The 23254-nt window shown below is 49.8% G+C and overlaps 8 protein-coding genes across 8 annotated transcripts; 6 read left to right on the top strand and 2 right to left on the bottom strand. All coding sequences in view use genetic code 12, as the record gives it.

Annotated features, from left to right (window-relative positions):
- Window positions 1–108: 108 nt before the first annotated feature.
- Window positions 109–7995, top strand: CAS4 (Cas4p; the record flags this gene model as incomplete). The annotated part of the gene is made up of 1 exon (XM_034159060.1): window positions 109–7995. The coding sequence occupies one exon, from the start codon at window positions 109–111 to the stop codon at window positions 7993–7995; it is 7887 nt and encodes a 2628-aa protein (XP_034014442.1).
- Window positions 7996–10435: 2440 nt separating this feature from the next.
- Window positions 10436–11497, bottom strand: DIURU_000774 (uncharacterized protein; the record flags this gene model as incomplete). The annotated part of the gene is made up of 1 exon (XM_034159059.1): window positions 10436–11497. One exon carries the CDS (start codon window positions 11495–11497, stop codon window positions 10436–10438), a length of 1062 nt encoding a protein of 353 aa, XP_034014441.1.
- Window positions 11498–12466: 969 nt separating this feature from the next.
- DIURU_000773 (uncharacterized protein) lies at window positions 12467–12871 on the top strand (the record flags this gene model as incomplete). The annotated part of the gene is made up of 1 exon (XM_034159058.1): window positions 12467–12871. One exon carries the CDS (start codon window positions 12467–12469, stop codon window positions 12869–12871), a length of 405 nt encoding a protein of 134 aa, XP_034014440.1.
- A 29-nt stretch (window positions 12872–12900) lies between these two features.
- DIURU_000772 (uncharacterized protein) lies at window positions 12901–13356 on the bottom strand (the record flags this gene model as incomplete). The annotated part of the gene is made up of 1 exon (XM_034159057.1): window positions 12901–13356. One exon carries the CDS (start codon window positions 13354–13356, stop codon window positions 12901–12903), a length of 456 nt encoding a protein of 151 aa, XP_034014439.1.
- Window positions 13357–14221: 865 nt separating this feature from the next.
- On the top strand, window positions 14222–16657 carry VID21 (Vid21p; the record flags this gene model as incomplete). The annotated part of the gene is made up of 1 exon (XM_034159056.1): window positions 14222–16657. The coding sequence occupies one exon, from the start codon at window positions 14222–14224 to the stop codon at window positions 16655–16657; it is 2436 nt and encodes an 811-aa protein (XP_034014438.1).
- Window positions 16658–17199: 542 nt separating this feature from the next.
- On the top strand, window positions 17200–18621 carry DIURU_000770 (pseudouridine synthase; the record flags this gene model as incomplete). The annotated part of the gene is made up of 1 exon (XM_034159055.1): window positions 17200–18621. The coding sequence occupies one exon, from the start codon at window positions 17200–17202 to the stop codon at window positions 18619–18621; it is 1422 nt and encodes a 473-aa protein (XP_034014437.1).
- A 144-nt stretch (window positions 18622–18765) lies between these two features.
- DIURU_000769 (uncharacterized protein) lies at window positions 18766–19275 on the top strand (the record flags this gene model as incomplete). The annotated part of the gene is made up of 1 exon (XM_034159053.1): window positions 18766–19275. One exon carries the CDS (start codon window positions 18766–18768, stop codon window positions 19273–19275), a length of 510 nt encoding a protein of 169 aa, XP_034014436.1.
- A 2388-nt stretch (window positions 19276–21663) lies between these two features.
- On the top strand, window positions 21664–23004 carry DIURU_000768 (dioxygenase; the record flags this gene model as incomplete). Its single annotated transcript, XM_034159052.1, has 1 exon — window positions 21664–23004. One exon carries the CDS (start codon window positions 21664–21666, stop codon window positions 23002–23004), a length of 1341 nt encoding a protein of 446 aa, XP_034014435.1.
- Between the last annotated feature and the right edge of the window lie 250 nt (window positions 23005–23254).

The raw sequence follows: 23254 nt of genomic DNA, 5'->3' as shown, positions 1-23254 counted from the left end.
CATAGTGCCAAATTTACCGGTGGTTTTGCCGGCGCGCTGCCGCCGCCGGAGACGCTCTGTGTATGAGGATGCGCACCAAATCAAGGCCCCCATCCTACACCACCAGGGATGATCGAGATCCCCGATTTAGACGATGTTGTCCCGCACCCGGGAGCAGCGACGTCCCGGGCGCTCCAGGGGGGCTACCGGTACCCGATAGCCACTGACTTTGTCGACAAAGTGGCGGCGCTCGACCTCAGTGACGATGAGGAGGGCGACACCACCGCCGACACCCTACCCCAGATGCCAGCGGCGCTCCCACCGGCGCCGCTAAGCCCGCTGATGGCTCACTTCACTCAGCTACCTCCTCAGGGCTCTAGTGCTAGTGCCAGTGCTGACGTCGATATCACCCCGGTGGAACTCAATAACCTGACGCTCAGTTCAGGCCCCAGCGAAGTCGTGGACACGCTGACGGTGCTTCCACGAGTGATAGAGATGCCTGAGCTTGACCAGGAGCTGGTGGGGGTGCGTATCCCATCAGCACCGGTGGAGTTTACTTTTGGCGGCGCCGGCGACGCCGACAACGACCTCCTCCCCACCACGACGCCGTTACCGTTCCACGACCAGCGCCAGGCGCTCGTCACCGACTACAAAACCCCCACCGAATACACCTTGCACATCATCTTCACCCAGTTTGTCCGCATCGCCGAGATTAAGCTCTCCCAGTGCGCTGACCACCCCCTCCATGAAGACGCTCCTGTCGCCGATACTCTACGAGCCGGGGCTGATCCTGCGTTTGATAAAGTGGTGGCGCTGCTTGGGTTTATCGCTAAGAATAAGCCGAAACCAGTTATAGACCTGGTGATGTTCTGGCGCAAGCTGAAGCTGGAAATGGCAGCGATGGCAGCAGTGGACCTTGAGCGGGTGATGGCGCGCCAGCAGCTGATACTGCCGAACCCGCTGCAACCTGGTATCGCTAAACGACTGGTATCGTCCCAGGCGACGCTGCCGGCACTGACAGCGCCGCTGCTAGGGCTGAGGGCTAAACGGCTGTTGTCACTTATGCGTACTAAGTCGTTCCCTAAGTTTGGCGCTGGCGGCGCTCACCGGCGCAACCAGCTGACACTGGCGCTCGCCGTCACACCGCCACTGGCGCTGGGCGACGCTCACCATGGCGACGACTACTTCACACCGCCAGTGGCCAACCAACAGGTGTCCCACGCCCGCCACCAGGCCATCGTCGCCGAGCGCAAGCTGTTGGCGCTGATTTATATACTATGCCGTGTCCTCATCGAGATCGTGCGCCAGCTGACGCTGATGGGCCCCGAATTGCGAGATAAACTTGAGGAAATCGTCTACTCCCAGTTGAAGACTACCGACCCGGTGGCGACGCTGCAACTGTTGACGCGGTTAGCCAACTGGACGCTCTTCTGCGAGCTCTTGGGCCACATGAGTCACGACCATTTTGTGTCAGTATCTGACCGGTTTATTGCCGATCTTGAGCGCTATGGCCACGGAGAACTGATCCCCGTACACGATGAGCCTCGTTTGCATTTACTTATTCACGGCATGAGATTTTTAGAATTGCGCAATTACCCTCCGGAAGACTTTGAGGAAACGTCAGAATTTGTGTGTCTGCTAGCTCGGTTCTTCGCCGCGCTGACAAATGAGACTGTCACTTTCGCTTACTGTGAAGTTATTGGCAATATGTTACTCCCTTTGGCCCATCAATTGACGGCAGAAGTGAACCACCCGGTGTGGATGGAGGCGATGGAAATCTTGTACGAGAAAGCTAGTAAGCTCTGGCAAGCGCTGCTTTCAGTGGCCGATGACGGTGGCGGTGGCGCCCAGGCATGGCTGTACCTGGTCCACTTGATGACGGCAGTATTGGCCTGTCTGAGACGGGAATTGTTCTCCAATACCTGGTTTGAGATGCTCCAACGCAATAGCTTTAAGCTCAGGGCCAAAGTTGACGTTGAGGACAGAATCACCTACGTGGTGTGTGCGGCTCGCTTGATGTGGGTGTATTTGTACCGGTTACCTGATACCCTCAACAACACGCTTAAAAAGCTTGACCAGGCGGTGGAAATGCTTTTGCTTCAACCGACAAAGAAGAACGGCCAATGGCTTACTAATGACCAGTACCTTGTCGGTGCCCTGGTGGAATTTTTGCGGGTAGCGGGCTACAGTCACCTTAATCACATGCTTGAAAACGTGTTCATTCCTGCGTTCAATTCAAGCTTTAATGGGAATCTGTTAGAGGGGATGTGTCCGGAAAAACTTGTGGTTCTCATCCGGGCTTATTTGGTGATATTAGAAGACTATGAAGTGGGTCAAAAGCCTAAGTTCCCTCTGGACGAAGTGCTTAGTCAACGGCTCAAAGGACCCTTTGGCAGACCACTCGCTGCAACCCTGCTGCCCTCTACCACCAGACTGCCGATTGCCGAGTTCCTGTTTGCCGCTCGCACGTCGACCAACCGTGCTCTGCATGACGAAATCTGTCGCATTTTAGCCAACTTATTGCGTGTATTAGACACTCAATATGGCGCTCATCCTGATCCCGTGGTGCTGGAAACTGCTCCCACACAGGCATCACAGAAGTTCTACTCCCATTTCGGGCTTGATTTCTCGTTCCAACAGACTAAGGAGCTCCATTTGGAAGTGTTCGTGACATTGCTTGAAGCCGTACCCTGGGCATTAGCTCTGGGGGCCGAAGTGGTTCCCTATAAGCTGGTGGTGGAGTTATTAACTCGTAATGTTGTCCATGAGAATAGAGAGGTGGCGATGGCACTGATGACTGCCCTTCAAAAGATGGCGCTGCGGCGTAACGCTCTGGTGGTGGTTACCCATTTTGCCAAGTATGCGTTCAATTTAAGCGATAAGCCAGCTCCATACAACCAGGCATTTTTAACACTGGCTCAATTTAAACGGCTCTTGAAGCTTTATGTTGAATTACTCAATTGCTGGGTGACGCTGTTCCAACAAACAAGAAAGCCAGCGAAAAAGGGCCACCCTCTCAACCAGGACGACGAGAGAATGCTGCAGGACGTGCTCAACGACTTATACCAGGTTACTTACTCCGTCGGTGACGGCACTACCAATAAACCCCAGCACCAGCTGCTGCCCTCCGATGAGCTTGAGTGGAAAGCCATTATTACCGTGATTGAGGAAATTGAAGGTAACGGTTTATACTTTGTTTGTCTGAACGATAACAAAGTGCGCCACTACGGGTTTGCCATCTTGAAATTAGTGGAGTTGTTTGACCGCGCTATGACCTCAGCCGACGAAGAGAGTAACCCTAGCGCCGTGCACCTGCGCAGCTCGCTGAAGTTCGCTGCCGACGCCGGTACTCGTTTGATCCACATCTTGGAAAAGCTTGATTTGTTTGAGCTTGTAGCTCCGTTGATGGATGAATTGACCCAACCGGAAAGGGCGAGAATTGCCAAATTACGCCATAAACCGGTGGCGAGAATGCTCATTAAGATTGCCGAAAGCGACTACGGTCTTGATGTTACCCTCTGGCAACGGCTTTTCGCGAAAGTGGTAGCCATTTGCTTTGAGAAGTGTCCCATGCCTGTGGCCATTTGCCGCCTGGTGGTGTGCACGCGGTTGGTGCAAATGCACGATCTTGTCGTTGATTACAGCAACCAGGGCTCAGACGGTGCCAACAAGACGTTCAGTGGTTTGTTCAAGCCTGTGGGCCACGCCCCGCCTGAGCTCTTAGTGGAACAGTGGAAGCTCTATTTGATCTTCGCCTGCTGCTTACTCACGTCCACCAGCGAGCAAAAGCTTTCATTCCCTACAAACACTCCCACAACAACCACGGGAGGCCGTAAGAAGCTGAACAGCGGCAGCAGTGGCGGCGTCTATATCCAGCACCAGACCATCACTCTGGCGAAGCTGGTATTCCGCATGGTGCTCCCTCTCCTCAAATCATCGCAGACGATGGTTCGTGATGCTGCTCGCCAAGGTCTCAGTTGTCTTAACATCAATGTTTTCCGCTCGTTTTTGGAGTCGTTACCCACCAATGCCACTGAATGGAGCGCTTCGTCTACCTCCACCAATGGATCCAACAACACCGCAGTTCCCGCGGTGCCTGCTCGGGACGTCGCTGGCGATCGTGCCCGGGTGGAAATCGTCCACATTTTGGCAGTGGTGATGTCGCGGTTTGTTGATGAAGCCGTCATTTTTGATGACGAATGGATTGTCGCTAACTTGGTTAGCTTAGTCAAGAGTGTCAAGACGTTTTTACTGCGTCTGGAAGTGCAAACGGCGTGGGAGTACCAACGGCTTAGACGGTTCTGGTGTCAATTTCTCCACCCCGTGCTCCAGGGGTTACAAAAGCACCGCAGCGACATCGACCGGTGGATGCCGTTTGAAGCACGTATCGGCTGTTTCCGGTGGTTGACGGAGTGGTGTGGCTACGGCCTGAACAAGGATATCGAGTTTGAACGGTATCTGGCGATGTACAAGGCCATCGGCCACCCCAATCACCGCGATGCCGCTCAAGTGGCGGCGAAACTCGAAGTGGAACGCATGGCGTTACAGGCAGCGGCACTTGAAGCAATGGCGACAATCGTGGCTCTGCCCACAGTGTGTGATGTTCCCGTGGGAGAACACACGATTACCATGCTGTTTGACATCCCCAACACCATGGCGTGGATCAAGTTGTTGATGGTATACCACGAGAATGATGACCGTCGCTGGTTGAAAGTGGGTGAACGGGCATTTGCCAATATTGTCCTGAGTCTGTTGGCTCAGTGTCGTCCTATGAGCGACGAGATTATCAAGGAGCTTTTCTCCAGCGATGTTGCCCAATTGACCGAGGTCTATTTCACTGGTTACGTGCGTGAGTTTGTCAAACACGACCCGAAACTGTTTGGCGACGACTTGACCCATCAAGTGATGTGTTTGGCGACGTTTTTGGTTGGTCACCACCAGCAACTGGTGCGGTCGGTGGCGCTTGAAGTGATGGCGTTTTTGGAACCCCACATCGTGCCTGACCGTGCTCCTGACCAGCTCCGTATCGCTCTGTTTAGAGAACTGGTGATGCTGCAACTGAAAGTGGTGTACAAGAAGGCCCTCTTTGACATTCTGACCCACTTGGCGCTGGCTGACTCTCAGGGGACGTTGCCGCGGATTCTGTACATGACCAAGTACTTTTCCGTGGTACTGGCGCTGGGGAGACGGGACCTTTTGGCGTGTCTCTTACCGTGGATGCTGGCGGTGATCTTAGCTTACGATGAGACTGAACCGGTGGGCGATGTTCTGAAACCATTGACTCAAGGACGCCTCAACACGGGCCTGCTTATGGTGCTCAATAACTTGTTCGAAATCACGCTTTTGTTTGCCGACACCATCTCCAACGAGGTCGAGGCGCTCTGGGTAGCGTTGGGCCTGACCCACGGAAACTTCGATAAGATCTTGGACTTCATCCTCTCGTTGTGCTTGGAAAGAAAACATCCGGAATTCGTCGTCCACCTGAAGCAGATTGTCGACTACTTGGCGTTCAACAACTCGCAAAACCAACAGGACTTCTACTACATTGTTGACAAGTTCTTGGACAACTTGCACCCGCGGCTGATGGTGCCCCCGCAACCGAAACGGTTTACTACGGATGTTATTGACCCTCACAACTTCCTGTACGTGGCCGACGTGTCGCTTTTGATCCCCTATAATGATAAGGACCCGCTGTTCTCTTTAGGGCAGCTCAGTTTAACGTTTATGGTTGATTTGTTTACGATTGGTCTGCCTCAGTTTGCCGATAAAGTGGCCATGCTCGTGCACGTGCTGATTGTCCTCTTGGACCATTACCTCCCCTTGATCCAAGACCAGGCGCTGGAGATGTTGATTCATTTGTTGCACCATCTGGACCCTCAAGGGGAACACGCGGAATTAGTTGAAGAAACCAGTGATATGCTTCGCCAGGGAAGACTTTGGGCCTATGATGATCTCAACAATGATGATGTCAAGAGAGGGGCTCGTACTCCCATTCCGATGGACCGTTTGGTGCGCAACGTATTGAAAGTGGTGCCTCATCTCCAAGTGCAGTGGCTGAGAGTAGCCCTCCATTGGGCCACTACCTGTGCCGTACGCCACATTGCTTGTCGCCTGTTCCAAGTGTTCCGTCTGCTCCTCCTGTTCTTGGACCAGCTGATGCTTCGCGACATGCTCCACCGGTTGCTGAACACCATTGCCGATGACACCGACGACATCCAGGGTTTTGCCATGCAGATTCTCATGACGTTGAATGCAATTGTCGCCGAGCTTTCGCTGGAAAAGCTCATCGACTTCCCGCAGTTGTTCTGGCTGGCAGTGGCGTGTTTGTACACAGTACACGAGCCGGAGTACATCGAGCTGTTGCTGACGATGGCGAAGTTCGTGCTGAAGATCGACTTGGCGGCGCCCGATACCATTCTGTGCCTTATTCTGACGTTCCCGCCGAAATGGGAGGGCCGGTTTGCTGGACTCCACCAAGTGATCCTTGCGGGTACGAGACTGGGGAGACTGTGGGACTCGACCATTAAGCTTATGGATAAGCTTTTGGTGTTGCCTGATTCCGAGGTGATTGGTGTCGGTTCTCACCGGCTTTTGATGGCTTTCTTGCCCAACATTCCCCGGTTCTTACACGCGTTACTGCTTCATAAGATCCCCTCCGACGTCGCCACATGTGCCCTGAACCTTGCCGCTTTGGCCACTGCTCACAACCGCCCTCACGTCGCCCGTATCTTGGTGCTGATCTCGAAGAACAGGTTTAGACTGAAAGACGACTTCATCGTGCTGTGTGTCCACACGTTGGAGCGCGAGTTCTTCCCGCGATATGAGGCGCAACTGGTGGTGCTTTTGATGGGGATGTTAGCCAACCTGATCGACTGGGTTAAGCTTGAAACGCTTGCTTTCTTGCGTCACTTGCTCCCCGTGATTAACTTATCGAAGCCTGAATACAGCGGTGTCGGTGCTGACTTGATCAGCCCGCTTTTGCGGTTGTTATTGACGGAACACGCCGAGAGTGCCCTTCGGGTGTTGGATGAAGTGGAACACATCCTGGGGTCTCAGTTAGACCGTGAGGTATTGCGTATGGCTCTTGGTACCACTGGAGCCGCGGCTCGCGAGTCTCAGGACAACGTCACTGCCCTCTTCGGTATCCCTCAAGAACTGGGCTGGAGTGTGCCTACACCGTCGTTGGCGGCTGCCAATACCCGCAACAACGTCCATGCCGTCTACCTCACGTGTACCCCTACCGTGGTCGAGGAAGACGGCCTGGATGACGACACTATTGAGTTCCACCGCGAATTACCAGGTCAAACACCCGCGTACTCGCCTCAAGAGGCTGATGCCGATGAAGTATCGATGGCGGTTACTGACGACCACGAGGCGCTGTTGCTGAACGTGTGGGCCGCTTTGGACGATCTCGACTCCTTCTTCACTAAGGAGCAACCCGAAGCCGGCATGGCTCTCCCCGCGCTGGAACTGGTGCCTCAGGTGTACGAGAACGACGTGCTGTTCATTCTCAACCGGCTGTTGGCCCGCACCCAGCTGAACATCCTGTTCCGTACGGGTTTGGCCGATACTCCCATGGTGAACCTGCCGCCACCAGTACTGCCGCAGATGGGGTACCACTCGCTGGCGATTGCCCCCCGCCGTCTGTACATCCCCTTCCGGCTGAAGCGGGCTGATACTACGCCGAGAATCGATAACCACCAGTTTGAGGCTACTACTCCTACTACGCTGTCGCCCTACGCCAACGGCAACTCCAACTCGGTATCGACCATCATCACTGAAGGAAATCTGCCCACGGAAAACCCGCCCCCGCACCACTCACCACTCAATTTGCACCACTTGCCCCTGACGCGGTTTGAGGGTATCTTGGGTGGGTCATCGCGTAAACGGCTGCGCAAATCACTAGTGCTGCCTCCGGTACTGGTGGTGCAACTTCCAGAGAATCCTACCGTGGCTACGGCTAATATTTTGAATCAACCCATCTCGTCGCCGGTGCACAATCGACCTAAGCGATAATTTTAGCAAATATAGTACTCAGTCTAGAGTAAATACAAACGAATTAGATTATAACAAATTGTAGCACAATCGGGCATATCTTTCTCTGTCAGTTGAGGTGTAAGGACAAATTTGTGACGTGTCAAAACCAACGAGGAGTTGGCTCAACGGCTTGGTTTGGAGGTTGAGGAATTGAAGCATGGGAAGCTTTTTCACTGCCAGCGCTTAATAAGCTGATTGGAGTTAACTTAATGATTTACAGGATATATCATAAATCTTTTTATGTCTTCAATATATATACAAGCTATGTAGGCACTATTCAATGCAGTTATTTGGGTTCGGACAGTCAATGTGGTGCTACGTTCTCCGGGCACGGCACTATCCACTGCGCTTGAGGTGATAAGATCAACCTCATTTGCTGGGGTGCGGACACTCAACCGGGGGCCTTAGTGGGAATCCATGGGTGATGGAGAAATATACAAGTTCAAGAGCAGAATAGCGCCTCTTATACCTCTGCCCTGTATATAGCAAGTCATTACACTTAGTATGATTTGTTACCCCGCCATTGTTATTGTCGTGATCATCATCGCAACCCCACGCATGATTTAGTAAAAGATGCGATCAAAAATTTAGTCGAAGATCACAGATCCTCCCACCTTTGTGAACAAATCGGCGAGGATTCATTTGCCAATGCCATTCTCTGCTAACTTCGCTGGTTTTAACAGTCCCCGAATCTCGATATCTCTTGATCGGGTCGAAAGTACGGGTCATTGTCTGTAACGATGAGGGAGTTTTGAAGCCCCGTACCATCAGCCAGCCTTCTTTTGTCAAAATCGTCAACAAGGTGAGCAATTTAACAATAGTAGGCCAAAGTGACTCGCGGATAACTTGTACAATCTGAGACCACAATCATGCCTCGAATGGTGATGCAATCTCAGGGTCATGCTCTTCAATCTCAGTTGGTCAGAGTCTTAGTTGTTGCCGACGTTGTCTCACTGTTTACAAAAATTGCTCGTCAATGCAGCCAAGCAGCGACAAGAAAATGGCCTCCCTGGAAAGTAAATGAGTGTCCCAGGAGTAGCCAACAGTGACTCCCCTGGGTAGGTATCGAGTTGTTTTTAGCGGCGGTGGGTGAAAGTTCTCAACCAATGGTGGACATCGAGAGTATGTTGGCATCACCATTATCGCTAATGAACTCCTCCCGCGTACCAAACGACATTACATGAATGTCTGCGGTGAACCCTCAATGAAAGCATTGGTAGGGTGGAGATGATAATACCGTGCCCCGTCACAACCAACGCCATGCGACCACGGTTGCACTCGGCTTGAATGCGACGTCGCTGAACGAGAACGTGCCCCAGGTGTAAACTAGACATCGAAAGAAATCAACGCCTCGAGTTCAAACACCATAAAGCTCCGAGGTAGAGCCAAACTGGGTGAGGTATAACTTCATCAGGGCCTGTCAAATTGCGACTTTGTCTTAGTGCGCGGCTATCGCAATGCGGCCAAGCCTGGTTCCAAAACCATCAAGCGTTGAGTGATTATTGTCGATAATCACATAGACACCAGACTCTTTATGCAGAATGCCAACTCCACACATTGAGTAGAGGACCGCTAGGAACGAAGGATGTCTTGTACCGATAGTGAGCCCTTTCCCCAAGCTCACACACATTTCTCTCTCTGTGAGTCACGGACAGATTCTCTCCTAGTGACTCATCGTGAAACTCACAAAAGAGCTCCTAACAATACGAAGACAATGGCAGTACTCACAAAAAACATGCGAATGGTGTGACTCGAACACACGCCCTCTCAGATCCTGGTTCCGTAGTCTGAATTTTCTCAATTCAGCTTCGGCCGGCTTCTGGCGCTCTTCCCAGCTGAGCTACATCCGCTAGTTATTAATTACGTGTTTTACGCCATATTTTAACATGTTTCTTATAGTAAAACCTCATCGTTTGTGGGCATGCGGTCGAAGTAATCCAATCACACTTTCCATTCAATCGAAGTGGAACTCCAACGCTTGCAAACATTCATTTTAAGTGTCACTCTTACGCTAGTTTTCTCCTACCGATCTAATATCAGTTTGACGGTCTGGATATGCCAACAATAACGTTGCAGGTACTACGCGCGGCTTTATTTCCTCCACCTCCGATGGTTCGCACTATAAATAGGGCCATCTGAAAAAATCTTCTCTTCATCATCAGTTCATCCTTGGGGCGTCACTGGTTCGTAATCGTGGGATCGGTTCGATAGCCCTTTGACAGTAAAGCATAGCTTTCTGTAAACAGTGGACTGTAAAGCAAAGTCAAGGGCGTATCTCCGGCAATTGAGTGTCACATCGACGGGATTTTATCGGTCATGTTCCCTTCAACATTTGAACTAATCTCAACGTAATCATACACTGATACAAATAACAATTCACATTATTAAACTATCCTAAATGTTCACCGAGACTATTCGTTCACCATTCCCCGAACATGGTGTATAATGGGGCAAGTGTCTTCAATGCCTTACCCTGCTCAGAATCGTCAGTGGTACCCTTCACTACCGTCACAAAAGTGGTTTGCTTGCCATCAATCTCAGTGGTAACGGCACTAGGAATGTAAACTAAGCCTTCTCCATCAGCCTTGGTAGGGGTTTTGGAGTTTTCCTCTGGCTTCTCTGGCTTTCTGTCCTCAGTGTGAGTTGAAACGGGGTTCATACCGTCGTTCTGTCCCACTGATTGTTGGGTATTCGTGGTAGTGGTTTTTGTGGGTTTAGAGGGTTCATCATGGCTATCTTCTGAAGGTACCCCAGTACTTTCTCCATCAGAGGTAGCATCATTAATAGGTACCTTGCCAGGGGTGAGCTCTTCGTCTTGAGATCCATCTAATCCTGATCCCAAGATGACTTTGCCATCGGAGTCCACGGCAATTGCGTAATTGTACTTGTTTCTGGAGCATTCCAACTCGTTGGCGTCGCTGACGATTTGAAGATCGCCTAAAAGAGGAATCTCCCGATCAACATCTTTAGTGACGTAACGAATCTCGGAGAATAAACTCTTTGCCTTACCAGGGCAATTCTCCGCATCGACGTTGTTTTGTAACACCTCAAAGCTGGTCAATTGACCAATGCCATTGATTGTTGCGGTGAAACTTTCCCCAGCGGTGTCATTAACCTGAATACCTGCCAGCAACTTCAAATCGTTGTCACCATTTTGGACAACGCCAAAACTTATTACATCACCGAACTTCCAAGGGAAGTCATCGCCTGATGCTAAGGAACACTTTCCACCAGGAGTATGACATCCAGAACCCTTGACGAAAGACGTGCGACCATTATCGAATTTGACGCCAAATGTGTAGTCAGTGGAATCAGCAAGAGGAACCTTGATTCCGAAAAAGTACTTGCCTTTAGCTTCTTGGACAACTAAGTCGGTTGAGACTTCATGATAGTTATCGTTCTTGAGATGCGGAGGCACCAAATATTGTTGCGATGAAGCGAGAGTTGTGCAGACAAGGAAGGCAAGCGAGGCAATCTTCATAATTGAATAGCGAGTTCCTAGAGAGATTTCGCCGAGTTATAAGCCTCAGCAGTGTTGACTACTGCACCGGCCTTCATAAATGCTCGCCGCCACCTACCTTCCCTAATCAGGTTGTGCGTACCCGAATCTAGTCCATTTAGTTTGCCTATGAACCTAAAATCTTGAACAGGGTAGATGAATCAGCGATGTAGTAAACACACCAAAGTTTTCGTGACCATCAAGATCATGAGGAGGTGTAGGGTTTATGTTTGGCAGTCTCTCGACTGAATCTTTTTCCTTTCTATTACGAAGATTTTCGCCCAGGGGTACATGCAGCCGGTAGTCACTATACAAATTGAATGGGGCACACTGGTGCATACGAGTATGTCAACTGATGAGTGAAATAGGATTGCTTGATATTGAGCACTCGGCTAGAGAATAGGTTCAACCCAGTGAGGTACACCACTTCACTTGGTCTTAGATCGGTGAAGTACAAGGTGCAATTGTTTGATTGTAGATTGTGTGCCACGATTGTCATCTTGAGAGATTGAACCAAGATAACGAAATAATCCAACCAGTTGTCCCGACGTAAATGTTAGTCTGTGCGGGATTTGCGGCTTAAGCTTGATCAACGCAAATCACTTGCATCCGTAACGGGTATAAGTAAACACAAGATGCGATACACAACTGGAATAAGGCTCAGCAACACAGCGAAGGAGACTGAGTACTCCTGGATGAACCTAATCATGAAGAGCAACTTGTACACTTACCTGCTGTGAATTGTAATCTGAAATAGGTCAATGCAGACCGCCTAAGAGCATTCATTTTGTATGATACTGTGATGGTGGTCTATGCTACGCAAAAGTTGATACCCATTACATTCTTAACATTGTGGTACAATCCGAAAGTGTCAAACTATTCCGAAGTTGACGTCTTATCGGAATTCGGTGACTATCAAGGCGGTGCGGCTCTAGTAATGTGCGCGCGACCATGCTTGACACCCAAGACCTCCAAGGTGCATTCAAATTAGCCAATTTAACAGTGGCGGGGCTTGCCGTGCTCACCGGCGTTTTCCAGTTGTTTAGTGGCCTTCAGCCGTTTATACATGGGCTTTTCATCATCGCGTTTGGCTTGCTCATCGGGTTACTTGAATTCCGTATCCCGGCCGAGGTTGCCACCTATGCCAGTTTCATGTTTCTGTTTATTGGCCGTGGGGTGTTCTACATCTTGATTGCCCTGTTGGTGAACGGGGGACTGTTCCTCCGGGTGGTGTCGCTGATGCTCATCTTCTTGGTGGGTCTTGTGTACGTGGGGTTGGAGGCAGTGCCGCTGATTACGCCCCCCGAGAACATGAGCACCGACGGGGTGACTTTGGAAACCGAGGATATTGTATAATTACACAACGACTACAACCGTATATATATCTAATCCTTCTGGAACAAGTGGTGTTTCTCGTGGTCCTTGTGGTCCTTGTGGTGGTGGTGAAGGTGGTGGTGGTGAGCCTCATCAAACTCCTTGTGTTCCTCGATCACGTCCTCTTGCGCGGCTTTGGGAGCAGGCGCGCCCTCGAGGAACGTCGTCTGGCCAAGCCCTTCCAGCGGCTGACCGTACACGGGGTTGTAGTCCATGCCGTCCTCGGTGTCAAACACGTCGAACTTCTCCTTAGGCACGTTCACTTCGCCTTGAACCTCACGCGAGAACGCCGCCATCGGCGCCGTGGCCCGGTTGCGGTTTTCCGAGGGCATGGCAGCATCGTAGGGCCCGTCGTGGTGCAACCCCATGCTCACGGGGTCCAACGAGTCAATTTTGTCGACGCCAGCGTCCTCGGGGCGGGGTTTCGAGTCCTGGTTGTTGGGATTATGAAATTTGGGAAGAACCATAGTAGCGAGTGAAATTAATTCGTCGTTTGAAACGGGTGAAGGTTGGTTGCTGTGAGTTGTCGGTGCCGTATGCACAACACCTCGGAGCTACCGGATTTCGGTTACGCGTAAGAACGCGCCGCCGACGCGCTCCCTCGCATGGATTAGGGTTCTACTCAGAAGGCGGCACTGGTGATATCGAGTAGAAAGACTCAGAATATTGATTAACTGGCATCGTATATCGATTTGGGTTACTTATGACTTCGACTTACTCAATTCTTTCGCCAATAATCACCGGTCCACCTACTTTCATTCGTAAATGTTAATATGAGACAAGTCATAGAAAAAAGCTCCTCGACGTGTAGTGATGTAATCGTTGTTAAATTTCTTAACGGGTGAAAGATGATCGTAAATTGAACAGTTTTTGTGATCGTACGAACATAGTTACAGTCTGTAATATAAGAGACTCGTCGCTGGAATTGCACCAGCACAGAGAAAGAGTGTTTACATAATTCGATGAGACTTCCGCAAATAGACACGTAAAGGAAAGCTTAATGAAAGTCAGGAGCTTTTCAAAACTAAACAGAACCGGTTTTTTTCATTACAATTTCATCCAGAGGTGAAATTGAAATGTTTAATCATCTGAATTGTCAAGCATCCACATGATTGTTGTGAAGTCGAGGCGATGGGAGCATCAACACATCGCTCAACAAGCTTCGATGAGATCTATGACACCGTAGGGAGATGAAGTATAGCCCCTCTATACCCTCCCCCAGTTTATACCTTCCCTCACGTCGTCAAAATCTTTTTTCGCAGTCGCACTCGTCTCAGTCGCACTGATATTTTGACGAAGTTACCCTCACAGTATCTCCCCCTCGTTACCCTCATGTCGCTGGTTCAACGGCTCATAGAAGATCCGTTGTTAGCAGATGTTCTTGTGAGCACTGCCCACGACACTCCTGCGGAAGCTGCTGAGGCCTCTCGACTTGAGAATCTTCAAGCCCTCGTGCGGGACCCACAGCGGCTTCGAGAAGTCATTGCCGCTAATATCGAGAAACAGCTATGGCATCCGGGGCAGAGAAAGCGGAAGCACGAAGAGGTAGAAGGTGTTGAGGAAGAAGAGTACCCTAAGTACCAGGTGGTGGCTGTCCCTGACGGCTACCCCACCCATCCTCAGGAAGTGAAGCTGTTAGCCGAGTTATACTACTTGACGCAAACTCTACCACTTACCAAGTTGCTCCCCAGCAGCCACAAGGTGCTCATGACGGATAACTTTGAGCTGGCGTTGCTTGAAGGCAAGATCGCGGTGCTATACCTGCGGATAGAGGAGTTGAAGCGTCAAGGCAAGTGGTCGTTGCGCCAGCCTCAACGCCACTACGACCCTTTTACCTACGTTAAGAAGAATAAGAAGAAAGAGTTCCACTGGGACTGGGTGGTGAGAGAAGGCGAGTGGATGGCTGAGGACTTCAAGCAAGGGGTACGCTGGAAGAAAGCATGCTGTGTGGAGATTGCCCGAGCGATTAAGGCTTACCATCGCGGTGAAGATGTCACTATCAAGACCCGTAAGCCCGCCCTGGTGTTGAAAGAGTCCAGCCGGAACCCGGTGCTTTACCTTGACCCGGAAACCGACTTGTCTAAGAATGACTCCACGGTGTTGCGCAGTTTACCCAAGTACACATCGTTCTGTCAAGACTCGAGTGCGTATCTGCTTCTTAAGCACATGGAACTGCCCTTGGTGCCGGTACTGCGGCTTATCCACCCCACGGAAGAGAATAATGACTGGTTCAACCTCTACACTCGCACCGAGGAGGAAGATGACTTGGAGACCCTCAACATCGAAGCCAAGGAAGCTAAGATGATGTGCAAGGGGTCTCCGTTCGGCAACGTGCGCCGGTTCACCCCTCTCAAACCGCCAAAGCCTCCTCTTGTCAAGAATATCGAGTTCCGTACTCCGACCATCTGGCTCCCCCAAGACGACAAGCTTCTCATTCACTACATTGCTGAGTTTGGGTTCAACTGGGATCTTATCCTGGAGCATTTGCAAGGTGCCACTCTGACGGCGCTGTTGAAGCTGTACCAAGCGAACATTGAACGTAGAACCCCGTGGCAATGTTTTGAGCGCTACATTCAGCTTAACGAAAACTTCCAATTCCTTGACATGAAGGGTATGTACAACTACCACGCTCAACAATGGCTTGAGCAAGCGCATAAGCAACAGCTTACAACGAAACGGCGCATCTCACCACTTGGGGTCGGTCTGGAGCTGATCCAACGGGGCCACCGGCGTTTGCGGTGGGCGCTGATGTTTGATGCCATGCGCAAGCTGATCAAGAAGCGGGAAGATACCGCTAGGGACCGGTTAAACCTGCAGCGCAAAGCCAGTGAAGTGACGGCGCAGCAAGCCAACAAGAAACAGCTGACTAATGATAGGGTGGCCACCCCGGCGGAGCTTTCCAAACTCAAGTATGAAAACGACAAAAGCATCCGCAAGGCCTACATTGACCAACGCGCAACGCGCAATGAAATGGCGGCGGCCGTTAAAGGTGGCGGCAATGGCCCTACTGCGGCTGGTCCCCCAGCTACTGTTTCTACTACTGGCACCAACCCTCAACTGAGTGCACCGCCGTCAGCTCAGCCTAGTGGCGCTAACACTCCCCGAGCGCAATCGCAACCACCACAACAAGGGATGACTCCAGTTCCTCAGCAAACTCCGCTGAGAGTACCTCCAGGGTACACACCGGAGCAGTTCCAACAAATGATTGCCCTGAGACGCAAGAACACGCCAACGCCGAGTCTGACTCCTGTCCCCACCGCGGGCATGGCTGGAGCGATGCCGGCTTCGGCCCTGGTGCAGCAAACGCCGACGAAGCGGCTCCAATTCGCTCCGGCGCAGGTGACTGCTATCATCAACCTGATTCAGCAAAAGCATCCTAACTTGTCTAAGGAACAGGTGACGAAGTACGCGGCCCAATATTTGGCTACGCTCCAGCAGCAGCAATCGAACCGGGCGGTGGCTCAGGCGCAGTCCCACGTGATGGCCCCGAGCCAGTCAACGCTGCAAGCAGCTATGGCTCAGGGTGCCTCGCCGCGAGTGATCGATCCGGGAGCTACTCCCACGCCGCAGCAATTGATCCAGCAGCAACAACGCCAACAACGGGCTCGCCAACAGGCAGCCGTGGCCGCTCAGCAACAGCAGAGCCAACGCCAACAAATGCTGCCTCACGAGCGCCAGGTGATGATGCAAATGCAAATGCAGATGCGCCAACACCAACAATTGATGGGGATGCCCCCGCAATCTCCGTATGACGACAAGACGGAATGAGATTATAATGTAACGAGTGAACGAAATACCAGAGAGATACGATGTAATTAATTGAACGCATCCAGAGAGAATAAACTGTAGGTTAATGACTTGACTGATGATTGAGACGGCCAATGATTTAGCAACCCATAGTGATGATCATATTCATAATAGCAAGATGAGTCAACCTAGATGACAGGTAAATTATACTACGTTTTTTACTAACTATGGTAAACTCACCACATTGCTCATCATTGGTTTGACGTGTTTACTACGGCGTGTATTCTTTCTGGGGTCATCCGGGGTTAGCCATCGTGTGCGCTCATCGAGGTGGTGCAAAATTCATCCAAGGATAATTGTAGTCTCGCCAACAAAGCCCACCAAATCGTCATGATTTCTGTAAACACCGATTTCTCAAATTCACTTCCCCAAATTTCAATTTTGATTGTCCTATTTTGTCTCCCTCATCGCCTCTATTTTCGGGCATGTTTTTCACTGGGCTCGCACGGGGGGCATCGCGGCTCATCGATAAACTTTTTTCAGCTCACCTCATCACCATCGCCATGGCCGACTATACCATTAAGCCCGAGAGCGTGAAGCCGCTGAACGACACGCTGGACTGGCCGTTGTTGTTGAAGAACTACGACAAGTTGTTGGTGAGACTGGGGCACTACACCCCGATCCCCGCCGGGCTGACCCCGTACAAGCGCGACCTCCAGTCGTACGTGCTGCTGGGGGTGATTAACTTGGACAAGCCCTCCAACCCCTCCTCGCACGAAGTCGTCGCCTGGATCAAGCGTATCTTGCGTGTGGAAAAGACCGGTCACTCGGGTACTTTGGACCCCAAGGTCACTGGGTGTCTTATCGTGTGTATCGACCGGGCCACTCGTTTGGTCAAGTCGCAACAGGGTGCCGGTAAGGAGTACGTGTGCATTGTCAGATTGCACGAGCTGTTGGACGATGCCAAGGACATGGGGCGTGCCCTTGAAAACTTGACTGGTGCTCTTTTCCAGAGACCTCCTTTGATTTCGGCCGTCAAGAGACAGTTGCGTGTCAGAACCATCTACGACTCCAAGTTGATTGAATTCGACAACGAGCGGGGCTTGGGTGTCTTCTGGGCCCTGTGTGAAGCCGGTACCTACATGAGAACCCTCTGTGTCCACTTGGGGATGTTGTTGGGTGTCGGTGGCCACATGCAAGAACTTAGACGTGTTAGACTGGGGGCCATGGACGAAAACGACAACTTGGTCACCTTGCACGACGTGTTGGACGCTCAGTACGTCTACGACAACACCCGTGACGAACTGTACCTTAGAAAGATCATCCAGCCTTTGGAATCGTTGCTTGTCGGCTACAAGCGGGTGGTGGTTAAGGACCTGGCGGTCAACTCGGTGTGCTACGGGGCCAAGCTCATGATCCCCGGTTTGCTCCGTTACGAAGACGGCATCGAATTGTACGACGAAGTGGTGTTGATGACCACCAAGGGTGAAGCCATCGCCATTGGTATTGCCCAAATGACCACGGTTGACTTGCAATCGTGCGACCACGGTGTTGTCGCTAAGGTCAAGCGTTGCATTATGGAAAGAGACACTTACCCCAGAAGATGGGGCTTGGGTCCCGTCGCTCAAAAGAAGAAGCAAATGAAGGCTGACGGCAAGCTCGACAAGTACGGGCGCACCAACGAAAACACCCCGGCCTCGTGGAAGCAAGAATACAAGGACTTGGACGACGAACCCGCCCCTCCTGTCCCTGCTGACAAGTTGGCTGCCCCCGAGGTCCAATTGCCCAAAAAGACTTTGATCGAGGAAGTTGACGTTGACGTCGAAAAGAAGGACAAGAAGAGAAAGCGTGACGAAGACAACGACGACGACGAAGAGAAGGTCCTGAAAAAGGAAAAGAAGGAAAAGAAGGAAAAGAAAGAAAAGAAGGAGAAGAAGGAAAAGAAGGAGAAGAAAGAAAAGAAGGAGAAGAAGGAAAAGAAGTAACTTCTTAGCTGATGATGTTTCGTTTGTATAATATGCCCTTCGCGGCCCAATAGGATATAACATGGTAAACGTACCTTTAGACATTGTATTAGCGCGCCGCACCCCATGGCGCATTTTGTCTTCGCGCATCTATCCGCACCAAATATGGCTTCGCCCGCCGAATGGCTTGTGCCAATGTCTCGCGCGTTACTTGTGATCTCAATGGTACCACCGATGGTTTTGTCTGCTCTCTTCAATCTCTACTTCCGGCTTTTCTTCATTTTCTCCGTGGTGGCTACGACTTACGTGCGCGATCAACTTATTGTGACGCCTCGAGCGCCAGCAGTGTGGGAAGACGGCTGGTCCGATCAGGTGGTCCAGGCTGTAGCTAAGGTGATTGTTGCACCATTGCGGGCTCTGTACATTGTTGACCGCTATATTTTTGCCAAAAATCCCGAAGTGTATTGGTATTATGGGGTACCTCTTTCTCGCAGGCAAGGGTTTTTCGATTATTTGGAGATGGTCAAAGTGAGACGTCAGGTCTCACAACCAATACGCTTCGTTGACCATACTGAGTCCAATGAGGCTGACGAAGGTGACAATGCCAGTATTGTACTGTCACTGAGCGATGGTCGTCGAGCCCGAATCTTCTCTGGATTCACATCGAAATCTTAATCAAGCCGCCTCGTAGAAAGGTGACGATGTAGTATCGCGTAACTTTACTAGTAATAAGTGAGGAAGCATCGTCCTTAATCAATGCCTTCTTTTTCATCTTGCAATGAATTACGTTTTCATGTACCTAGACGAACGAAGGGGTTGCAAGAGCCACATGATTTCTTGTGTACTGCATACACCAACTAATCCTGCATGCAATGTAGATAGAGTGTCGCTGCTCCAAATACTCCAATTTTTCCATCAACTCACCCAAATAAATATATTCTATGATTTATGTGCCAAGAATAATTATAAAGCATTGAGTTTGATGTTCTCAATATTCTTCAGTCCTTTTTCATCGACATAACTATAACTACTTCAAATTCAAAATCAACTCGCCCAAATATTTATCTATTATACTTCTAGTGCCAACAAAATTTATGAAGCAAAGAGTTTGATTTTTTCAATTTTCCCTGATTTTATATTACACTTTGTAGTTTTTTTCCAAAAAAAATCAAGGAGATCCTGATTGCTGCTGTAGATACTATTTTCACAGTATACACTATAGTGGTGTTTTTAGTTTTTCTTTGAAGTGTCATTTACATGATGTAAAACCTCATTGAAAACCTATGAATGATATGCAAATGCAACGTTTGTGTGCAGGTTGTGAAATTTCAAAGTACGATAACCGTGTCAGCAAAAGTGTTAACATCTACCTAAACCCTTTAAACCAAATATACATGCTCCAAAATGACAGTGATGCAAACAAAAATGAGATAGTCACTCTGTAAATGTGTGATACAACTCACTTGGTTATGTCTTGCATCTTTTTGATGCACCTGCATATAGGCGTGATATATAGACGAGGTATTACGCCTATCTTTTCATTGCTACAAACATTGCAAGCCAATTTCAATGCTCACTAGATGTAATAAACTATGAGACTGACTTATATCGTGCAAAAAAAAATTTGCAACAAAAAAAAAGTTTTTTTTTTGTACTTGAATCTTATAAAAACTCACTTAGATACACCAATTTGGAAGTGAACTTTCCCAAAAATTTCTCAAACCTACGTCCAGTGCCAAAGAATTTTATGAAGCAAACAGATTGATTTTATTGACTTTTTCTGATTTTATATCACAATTTTTAGGTTTTTCAGTGAGAAATTCAGAAATCTTTACTTGTTGTCAGAAATATTATTCGGTCCCTATACATCGCAATGATGTTGTTCATCTTTTCCTAGGTTGTCTTGACATTGAAAATGTAAGTCAAGCAGGTTAATCACATGGTACATGCACCATCTACTGTATGCAGGGTTATTGTTCAAATGCAGGACGCGACTGAGTTCGTGTGTATCTCTACTCGCTACAGCTTTGACTAACTAAAAGTATACGAAATCATTTGCTTGTGACCTCAACTTCATAAGAGTTTGAAACTGTGTCTTGAATCGTGGCTTATTAGTGATTATCACTTTATCAATGTGAAAGTTCTTAGGTCATAGAAAGTTCCTTCAATGGAGTTTTGACTCGATGCAAGAAACCTTATGCGTTTGACTACTTTGGTTGCTGATTGATACGGTTTATGCTTCAACGTAAGTATTATTATTGAATGAAAAACGGTGTTTTACCAGTTTTCCAGGAGGATCGCTTTGAAAACCCTGGGTTCGAATTATGGTATTGGCATTTTGAATTTAACGCAATATCCGTTGTTTATCAAGTGGAGGATAAAACAATGTGACTGAAACCGATGTGGGGTAGGTCGTATTTATAGTTTATGCGTAATGGATGCGACGTTTGGTAGTTGTGGCGGTGACGACTGATAGTGAAGCCACTAATGCACCATTGAGGCAAAGCACCATACCCTTTCATTGCATTGACAGAAATTCTATGGCCTGCTGAACTTGAAAGCTACAATTTTAGTTCATGAAAACTCGAAGGCTATGGTAAAGCAGGTTGACAACTTGTTTTATGCACAAACCCATACTAACCGGGAAGTCCTTTGAACTGTGCAAACCCCGTTTCCATCCGCCTTAGTTCGACCATGTCATCAATGATAATGGGCTGATAATCATGACTGGTCACTTCTTTAATTTCTATTTATGGATGACCGCCCCACGGGGCTGACTTTATGACCGCGGCTTTCGCGGGTAAGACCCACCCGCACCGCCATCGTTACCGCCCCTATACTGGCTACCCATCCCTACTTTGTGAGCATAGCAATGATGGCTATTTCAGCGGTTCACCTAAGTCCGGAGTCAACCTCAAAAATTGGGATTTTAGTATGGCTGATCATCACCACGTGAAAAAAGCAACGTTAAATTTTTAGTGATCGCTCTAGACTCCGGTCCGGGGTTTAATACCAGCCGCAGTCGCACCGATCGTTCTCGCTAACCACACTTGGACCATAGCCATGGCGTCACTTGATATCCCCCGTCTCGAGGACTACGGCGTGTTCCCGAGCACTGGGTTTCTTCCTAGCGAGCTTCCCCTCGAGCGGTTGCCTCAGGACTACTATGAGCCGTGGGAAGTGCTTGTCAACAACCTTCCAGCGCTTATTTTAACCAAGACTATCCGGGCGAAAATTGATGCCTTGCCTCAACTCAGCACTGAAAAACTTGAAGACGAGCGCCAGTGGCGTCGGGCTTACCAGGTATTGTCGTTTTTGGCCCATGCCTACGTGTGGACTGGCCACCAGCCATCGCAACACCTTCCTAAGCAGATCGCCGACCCTTGGGTTGCTACTAGTGAAAAATTGGGGTTACCCCCCGTAGCTACCTACGCTGGTTTGTGTCTTTGGAACTTCAAGCAGATTGTGCCTAACCCCGACAACTTGTGGGACCTCGACAACTTGACGACAATCAACACCTACACCGGGTCCATTGACGAAAGCTGGTTCTATCTTGTTAGTGTGTACTTTGAGTACAAGGGTGCTTACAGTATCCGTGCTGGTCTCGAAGCTATCAAGCAGGCCGATCGCGGAAACGTTAAAGGCGTCGTCGCTGCCCTTCAAGCGCTCGCCGAGCTGATTGACCACTTGGGGTCGGTTCTCATGCGTATGGAGGAAAACTGTGATCCTCACGTGTTCTACTACCGTATGAGACCGTACTTGGCTGGCTGGCGCAACATGGCTGAAGTGGGGCTCGACAAAGGCGGGGTATTTTACGGTGACGAAGTGAAGCCAAGAGCCTACGCTGGTGGCTCTAATGCTCAGCTGTCGTTGATCCAATTCTTGGACGTTTTACTCGGCATCAAGCACTACCTGACGGGTGAACGCCCGTTACCTCATGCTTCGGAACCGCCCAAGGCGGAAGCTTCGGACAATGCCTTCATGGACGAAATGAAGGACTACATGCCCGGAAACCACCGTGAGTTCCTCTTCCACTTGCAAAGAATCACCAACATCCGGCTGTTTGTGCTCAGCCAGGACAATGGCGAGCTTACTCTTGCCTACGATGCTTGTCTTGCCATGATGAAGGCCTTTCGTGACAAACACATCCGCATCGTCACTCGTTACATTGTGTTACAAGCGAAAAAGGCCCCCAAGTTGGGGTCAACTTCAACCCACCGGCTGGGCTTAGCGAAACAAAAGAAAGAGGAGCGGGGTACCGGCGGTACCTCGTTGTTGCCGTTCCTCAAACAGTGTCGTGACGAGACGGGCGACCCCGCCGCGGGCTCCTGGGGTCAGCGTATTTTGAGCGATGGGGTGATGAGACTCTCATTGTCCACGCCCAACCCCATCAACGAGGACTAAGTATATTCCTAGTTTCTCTCGTCATGAGTCACGATTATATATTTGATAATTTATTTACATAGGTCATTTAATAGAATTCACTCCGGCCTTCAGAAATACCGTTATCTCGTTGATCATATCTTCTTTTACGAATTTATCCTTAATCGGGGCATTTGTCTCATCAGCTCACAAAATCCTGTTTCAGGGGTGAGGCTCAGCGAATAGAGCCTACAATCGCAAAATACATAAGTTTCACTTAAAATTACTATTT

This window comes from Diutina rugosa, assembly GCF_008704595.1.
Source record: "Diutina rugosa strain CBS 613 chromosome Unknown scaffold3_size541584, whole genome shotgun sequence".
In the NCBI taxonomy this organism is placed as follows: domain Eukaryota; kingdom Fungi; phylum Ascomycota; class Pichiomycetes; order Serinales; family Debaryomycetaceae; genus Diutina; species Diutina rugosa.
The sequence above is the reverse complement of the archived record's forward strand: the minus strand, read 5'-3'. Positions and strand labels throughout refer to the sequence as shown.